This window comes from Salvelinus sp. IW2-2015, linkage group LG22 (genome assembly GCF_002910315.2).
Source record: "Salvelinus sp. IW2-2015 linkage group LG22, ASM291031v2, whole genome shotgun sequence".
Taxonomy (NCBI): domain Eukaryota; kingdom Metazoa; phylum Chordata; class Actinopteri; order Salmoniformes; family Salmonidae; genus Salvelinus; species Salvelinus sp. IW2-2015.
Genome location: NC_036862.1, coordinates 35095490 through 35103777, shown reverse-complemented (window position 1 = coordinate 35103777; position 8288 = coordinate 35095490). Strand labels below are relative to the sequence as shown.

General features: G+C 43.1%; 1 protein-coding gene across 1 annotated transcript in view; it reads left to right on the top strand.

Moving 5' to 3' along the window:
• LOC111949408 (phosphatidylinositol 4,5-bisphosphate 3-kinase catalytic subunit beta isoform-like) overlaps positions 1–8288 on the top strand; it is a 101182-nt gene that overhangs the window by 68550 nt on the left and 24344 nt on the right. The window contains 3 exon segments of the mRNA XM_070434238.1: positions 3006–3192; positions 6196–6424; positions 7821–8059. Of these exon segments, the coding sequence (XP_070290339.1) occupies positions 3040–3192; positions 6196–6424; positions 7821–8059 (621 nt within the window). The 5' untranslated portion in view covers positions 3006–3039.

The window sequence follows — 8288 nt, the reverse complement described above, 5'->3', positions numbered from 1 at the left end:
TTAATGAAAATACATGTTGTACAGCAAATGAAAAGATAAACATCTTGTGAATCCAGCCAACATGTCCCGATTTTTTAAAAATGTTTTACAGCGAAAACACAACATAATTTATGTTAGCTCACCACAATAGCCAAAACACACGCCATTTTTTCACCGCAAAGATAGCTTTCCAACAAACCCACAATAAAATAAAAAAAATCACTAACCTTTGAACAACTCATCAGATGACAGTCTTATAACATCATGTTATACAATACATTTATGTTTTGTTCGAAAATGTGCATATTTATAAGCTAGTTTGTGAACATGGTGCAAAAATGCTCCAAATTGTCCGGAGAAATTTTTGGAGAGTCACGTAATCTAACAGAAAAACTCATCATAAACTTTGCTGAAAAATACATGTTGGATATATAATTAAGAATACACTGGTTCTTAATGCAACCGCTGTGTTAGATTTTAAAAAATTACTTTAGTAAAAAGCACAGCATAATAATCTGAGACAGCGCTCAGCCATTCTCCGCCATGTTGGAGTAACATATTCAACCAAAAATACGAAATAACATCATAAATATTTCTCTTACCTTTGATGAACTTTCATCAGAATGCAGTGCCAGGAGTGCTAGTTCCACAATAATCGTTGTTTTGTTTTACAATGTCCATTTCTTCTGTCGAATTAGCAACTTTGGCTAGCATAAATGGTGCTCACGTGTCCATGATGTTTGGCGCATGAACGAAAAATTCCAAAAGTCATATAAAAAAGTCGAATAAACTGGTCAAACTCAGTTGAAAATCCATCTTTAGGATGTTTTTCTCATATGTATCCAATAACGTCCAACGGAGCATTTCTTCGTGTCTACCTAACGCATTGCAGAAAATTTATATGGTGCTCCCAGGTGCGCAGCAAAAATACTGCCAATATGGCTGACCTGTCACTCAAAAGCTCTCATTCGGTCCACATCAGGCCAGACACCTCATTCAACATTCTAACTGCCTGTTGACATCTAGTGGAAGGCGTATGAAGTGCATACATATCCATAATAAACAAGGCAATTGAATAGGAGCAGCCCTTCACAGAGACCCATTTCAGAATTTTCACTTCCTGTTTGGAAGTTTGCCTGCCAAATGAGTTCTGTTTTACTCACAGATATAATTCAAACAGTTTTAGAAACTTCAGAGTGTTTTCTATCCAATATTAATAATAATATGCATATCAATGATCTAGAGACAGAGTACGAGGCCGTTTAATTTGGGCACTATTTTTTTCCCAAAGTGGAAATGGCGCCCCCCTATTAAGAAGAAGTTAACAAACTATAGTTTTGGCAAGTCGGGTAGAACATCTACTTTGTGCATGACACAAGTAATTTTTCCAACAATTGTTTACAGACAGATTATTTCACACAGATTTTTTCACTTCTTTAGACAGATTAATTCAGCGGGTCAGAAGTTTACATACACTAAATTGACTGTGCCTTTAAATAAACAGCTTGGGGAAATTATGTCATGGTGTTAGAAGCTTCTGATAGGCTAATTGACATCATTTGAGTCATTTGGAGGTGTAACTGCAGGATTTGAGTCCCTGGCGGTGTAGTGTGTTACTGTCTCAGAGCTCTACGGACAATTTCTTCAACTTCATGGCTTGATTTTGCGAAAATTTCTAAAACCCTGTTTTCGCTTTGTTWTTGTGTGTCGATTTGAAGAGGATTTTTAATTTCATCCATAATGTAACAAAATGTGGAAAAAGTGAAGTTTTCTGAATACTTTCCGGACGCAATGTAAACTACGACTAGTTTGATGGTTGTAGCCATCAATTGTCGCATTAGCAAACTCATTTCATTGACATTTGTCTAGTATAGGCTACTTATTGTAATGAACGATATACGCAAAATGCCTGAGATAATAAGTGATCAATATGGTCGGTGTCAATAATTTTAGCTTTATCATCCCAGCACTAGTGCTTAGTTCCACCACTCACCAATGGGTCAGAGTGTGTGTGTTTACTTACCCCCGTCTTGGTGGGGGAGTAATTGTACAGTTCCTTTTAAGAGAGAATGTTCTAGTTTGGAGTGTTGAATGGCAGTCAGAGCAGTTGTATCTGCATAGCTGATCATGTTAAGTGGCCAAKATAGTGGCTCCAAATGGGCCACGATACTGTACTTGCTGCAGAGCCAAAATGGACCCAAGCACTTAACACCATTAGAGACAATGGGGCTGCTGCTGGATTTAATGGCCTGGTGATATTGAGCCAAAATGGAGATTGAACTGTCTCCTGCTGGAGCACTTAAAGACAAGCTCTTCAGGAATAGGTCATTACAGAAAGGCAACTGTGAGTGTGGATGGTCTATTGTGGTGAAACACTGAGCCAGAATGGAAACTGGGCAGCATGCGGTTCTTTACCAAAGCTGCTCAAGCACTTACTCTAGTGTGTGTGTGTGTCTGTGTGTGTACTTGAACCACCTCCTAAACCCGTAACACATTTTTTGAAGGAAATTTTGAAAACCTGTCAACTCCAGTCCAACACTAACTACGGTCATTGCACACTCACTGGATGATTTGAAAAATGTCAGCAAAATTTACCTCAACTCCGTTTACTCCTCAACTCTCTTGATAATTSCCTTGGCAACAGCCTCACGGCCAAGCGAGGGGGGGAACCAGAGCAGGTTGTCAGGGTTGAGGGGAAGGGTTGGTGACCTTTTGTTCCTGTGTTTGCTTAGTGGGCATTCCTCTGAGGGCTGGCGCTCACCCAACCATGGCCAGCCCGTGTTATACAGGGCTCCCCCTGGGGGTAAAGATGGAGYATTACAGTCTCCTCAGCCTGACACCACCCAACTTTCAGTCTTCAGTAAAGAGTATCAAACTATGTCTGCATTTCAATAGGATAGTAGGAATTGGAAGAACTCTGTGAGGTTCAGCCATTCACGGTCACAGTTCTATACTCTCTGCATGTGGTTGTGGTTCTTCAGCAGTTCATGGTTACTCTCCCTAGCGGTCCTCTTTCCTCCTCCCAGGTCCTTATGGTTGAGCTGGGTGTTGGTCCCTGCGATGCCTCCCGCCATGACAGACGACCTGGACTTGTGGGCGGCCCACTCCCAGYTGTCTGGAGAGGACCTGGTCACTGTGGACTTCCTGTTACCCACCGGCATCTACATCCAGATGGACGTCCCCAGAGAGGCCACCATACAACACATCAAACTGGTAGGAGAGAGGGGGGACTGTGTGTGTGAAGTTTAATTATATGATATTTTGCTGGGTATTCTGTAATTTACAGGCTTGCCTACAGCCTAATGTTAATAATTTCAGACRGCAGTCGATACAGTGCAGTTGCAATCTTAGAACAGTATTGGAAAGTATAGCCTAGAGGCCTGTAATAGGCCTACTGCGCATCTCAATGTTTTTATTTATTCTTATTGTTATCATGAGGATTCAGTACGATTATAATGATATGGATTTCTATCCACATTGCCTGTCCAGCACTACAACACCTTCAACCTTTCAGGCTGTTTTATCTCTTCAGTTAGAATCAACCCACAAGGAACACATTAGTTTASAATTTATTAGTTTAACATTACGCAGATTGGTTAGGATTGTTTTGATGAATGACTGGGTGCTGCCTGGCTGAAGTTCTGGTTCTGAGCCATTGTAAAAGGCCATCATAACAACTAGAAGAAGCTGTAGGCTGCTGTAGACTGTCGTCTCCTCTCCAGTCCAGACAGACGCYGTCTAATGGGTGTTATGACACAGCTGGTGGCTGTTTGTTTGTCTCTGAGCTGCACTCTTAACTGCACGCAAATATCCTATGACATCATGCGTGACCCTGATAGTGGGTAGAGGTGGGGTGAGATGCAGACCAAAGGTCAGGAATGTAACAATACACTGTAGTCTTTACCATCATGGAAGGTGTCATACTTCAGTCACTATGAATGTTTTAAGGATTTTTAGTTTCGACTTTTTAAAGTGTAAATACCCTGGAGGATGGTTGTTTTTGTATTTGACCCTGTGGTGAGATCCCTCTCCCTGTGACTCTCTCTCCCTGCTGGTGTTTTCCTCATGTAATGTTTTCTTCCATTCTGAGACACTATTTCTGACACACACACACACACACACACACCCATCCACATAGACACATCATATTTTCCTCAGACAGGCTTTGTTGAATAGCTCTTGAACAACAGTGTGTAATGTCTCTTTCTCTGAATCACCCCTGGCTCCAGTGTTCCTAATGAGGAGTAACCTAACACTCCAATTCACAGAAGTGCTTGTTTGTCTCTCTGCTTTTCATGTCTACAAAACAGAACTAACAGACTCAATGACTTGTGATCTGTTTTACAGTTGTGCAAGCCGTTGTGCAGATAGTTATGCAGTCTTATCAGTTATGTCCTGGTAGGTAGGCTAGCCGTTAAGCTACAGTCTGGCTACCTGTTGGTGGATTAGGTTCAGGGAGGGCTAGTGAGGGCTTGTTCAGTGGAAATCTATTCCCTGGAGCCAGTGAAGAGGAGATATGGAGGAAAGCTTAGAGAAATTAAAAGGTATCTTTGTGTGACGGCAGAATGAGAGGGAGCAAGGGAGAATGAGAGGGAGCAAGGGAGAATGAGAGGGAGCAGGGGAGAATGAGAGGGAGCAGGGGAGAATGAGAGGGAGCAGGGGAGAATGAGAGGGACGCAGGGACACGGAATGAAGGAGCAAAGGGAGATGAGAGGGAGCAGGGGAGAATGAGAGGGAGCAGGGGAGAATGAGAGGGAGCAGGGGAGAATGAGAGGGAGCAGGGGAGAATGAGAGGGAGCAGGGGAGAATGTGAGGGAGCAGGGGAGAATGTGAGGGAGCAAGGGAGAATGTGATGGAGCAAGGGAGAGAGGCTCAGGTAGACCAGCAGCAGATTGATTTATTTCCCCAACTAAAGATGTTTCGGAGGAGAGTAGTCCCCAGACGGAAGGCTTGCCAGCCAGCTAACAACGTTAAACCTCAGATACTGATTTGTAGACAACACAGTGGCAGGGTGGAGAATAAAGATGTCTCCCCTGCTTAGATGTAACGTGGGCATGACATTTATCAGGGGTGCAATGACACACAACTTTTCCATCTCCATTAGAATACCTCGTCTTTCACTTCTATTAAAATGTGGTCTGATATTCATCCTCGGCTAGCCAACAGCACCGGAACTGTTGTGACGTGTACTCAATAAATGTTGGTTTAGGATTTATTTTTTAATGGTGACCTTGCAAGTCTATCCAACATGCATGAAATAAAACAACTAACTGAATGTAAGAAAATATTCAAGAGATACTCTTGAAGGAAATGGTAAAGTTCAATAAAATGTCTCTTAAGTGAGGCTGTTATCCTGTTACTTCAAGGTGCTTGCTTTCATTTTAGATCATAACAGTAGTAGTAATATTGTCTCTGGATGGCGACAAATAGCATGGTGGTGAAATGTGACAGATAATTAGATGTCACACAACGGATAATAWCAACACATTTGTTAAGTAAAAGCAATTATTTGTCATGTGAACATGGTACAGCCAAGTAGTAAACTGTAATCCAATCATTGTTTTTTTACCTTTATTTAACTAGGCAAGTCTGTTAAGAACACGTTCTTATTTACAATGACGGCATCTGATGCAGTAAAAGTTGAATTGCGGGAGTATTTTGCTTTACCCTGTAAAGGTCTATACTTTGAGGGGACTTGGTCTGATGTTATGGTCACTAAGGTGGTTATGACACAAGACTGTTTGTCTGAAGGGAAGAGAGGTGACATGACTCCTTGTCTTCTACTCTGTCCCCATGTTTGTCTTCTTCGTGCCCTTCAGCCTCACACACACACACACACACACACACACACACACACACACACACACACCCTGTGACTGTGCCATGGGACATGATTAATGTCCTAATTGGTCTATTCAGGACCTGTGTCATCATGTTTGTTCCCCTGTCATCATATGACATCATATGGTTGTTGTTCATCCATTGGTTGTTAACATTTCAGTCATGATGATTCGTAGAACTACTGTTGGCTTTAGAATCTGGATTATTGTGATGTGAGTCATGGCTAATCGTTTAGGTTCCACTTGTTGTTGTAGATCATGTATTGTAGAGGCTGAGCCTGTGTCTGTGTAGCCTCTGATCATACAGGTAGATCGTGTTAACTTGTCTTGMCATAGTTTCTGTAATAACTGTGGTATCCCCCTCTTCTCCTCATAGCTCCTATGGAAGCAGGCCCAGTCATACCCCCTGTTCCCGTCTCTGGGGGAGATGGAGGGCCACATGTTTGAGTGTGTGAACCAGGCAGCGGTGCACGAGGAGCTGGAGGATGAGACCAGACGCCTCTGTGATGTTAGGCCCTTCTGTCCCATGCTCAAACTGGTCACACGCAACTGTGGCCGCGCGGAACGCTTGCTCGACTCCAAGATCGGTGTGCTCATCGGAAAAGGTGACGCGAGCGCACACAGTAACAGCAGACCCTTACACTGATGTTTGAACAGAGTAGAGATGCTCCTGGACAGTGATCACTCAAACACACACACATACTCTTCAGACACACCAGCACCATTTCATCTCTTTCTCCAATATATTGATATCCTCTTTGCCTTGGCTGTCAGATCTGAGTCTTGTCTTCAGAAGTCTCATGTCATCATCCCAGTATCTGCTGAAGTCAGGCCCRTAGGATGGAAAACAATCCGCTTAGACTAGACAGGCTCCTGATGTCTGTTATTATCATCCGTCACTCAGTATTATCTGTGATGGTGATAAGGCGCTGTGCTGAGTGGAGGAGGCAAGCCAGACCACCACTGTAATGGTAGGGTGGAAAGGTCAGTCTATTGACACACAAACCTAAATATGCGCACATGCCTACATACACACACACAAAGTCTCCCTTACATTCTTTATCTCATCCACATATACACATAGCTATAAGTGTACACACACACACAGGGTCTTGTTAGTCTGAGGGTGTGTGAGGACAGAGATGGTGGGGCTCTATGGAGGTCCTCCAGGCTGCAGGCCAATCAGGCCTGTTCAKAGAGGGAGTCAGTCAGTCTAATGGAAGGAGACTCATCCCATATTGATATGCTCCCTCTTGGCTCCACTTTTGTCAGATGTGATCTGTAAAAGGCTTTTGTCAGTAAGCGGTACTCAAAACATCCCTCAGGCACTGGCTAGCCACACACACACTGAAAGCACACATACACTGAAAGCATACACACACACACAAAGAAGCAGACACACACACTCACACAATCTGAGAGCTGAGGGTCATATGAATGTTTAATAGTTTTAAATGTCAACATGTTGTTTTCATCATCCAAAGCGTTCTACTGGCCCARAATACTGAGCTCTGTTCAACTGATAGATACAGTATAATGAATTTAGGATCTAGATTTTATACCCAGTGACAGTTGTATTTCAATGAAAASAGTAGGTTAGAGTTCAACACTGTTGAGATTGGATTGTCATTTGTAATCCCTCATAAACATGCATTGCTACTTGTTACCACGCTAGGTATCAAATGTCAGTCACAGATGTAGTGCATTAAACATGAATGGTAATGCCTTTTAATGCAGTGCTGYTAGACCCACTCATGCAGAGGTTATACTCTTGTTTTTCACGTGCTTTAGTGCTTTTGCGTGTGGCTTCTTATGACTGCTCACAGGTGTTCACAAGCGGAACATGATCGGCAAATTCATCTTTAGTGCAAAATGTTGTATAACCTCTTGTGGCCTTATTAGGGCACACTTATTATCACCTGCGAAGTCGTTATGCAATGTTTATAAAGTTGTCATGGAGTGTTTATGAAGAGCTTATGAAGCTTCATGAACCATTCACAGGGCTCCACGAGCTGGACGCTCTTCAGGACCAGGAGGTGAAGGACTTCCGCAGTAAGATGTTCCGTATCAGCGAGGAGAAGATGCAGCRGGTACAGCTGATGACCTGGAGCGAGTGGCTGCAGGCCTGCTTCTCTCCGCAGCTGGAGCCAGGKGGAGGAGCCACAACCGACACAGACGGTGTCAATGACAAACAGGCCGAGGCCAGCCTCAAAGTCACCATGCATTTCGACCAGTCCCAGGTAACTACAGTATCTGTACAAACTGTGAGCACAATATTTCCTACCAGAAATACTTACACGCGTACATAGCAAAATATGCCCAGCAATGGGGTGAACGAGGCCATTGTCGCTCTCTTTGATTGGTGTGTAGTATTTACAATAATACACACCCTCAGCTGTCATCAATCAGTAGTCACATCTACAATACTACACACCCTCAGCTGTCATCAATCAGTAGTCACATCTACAA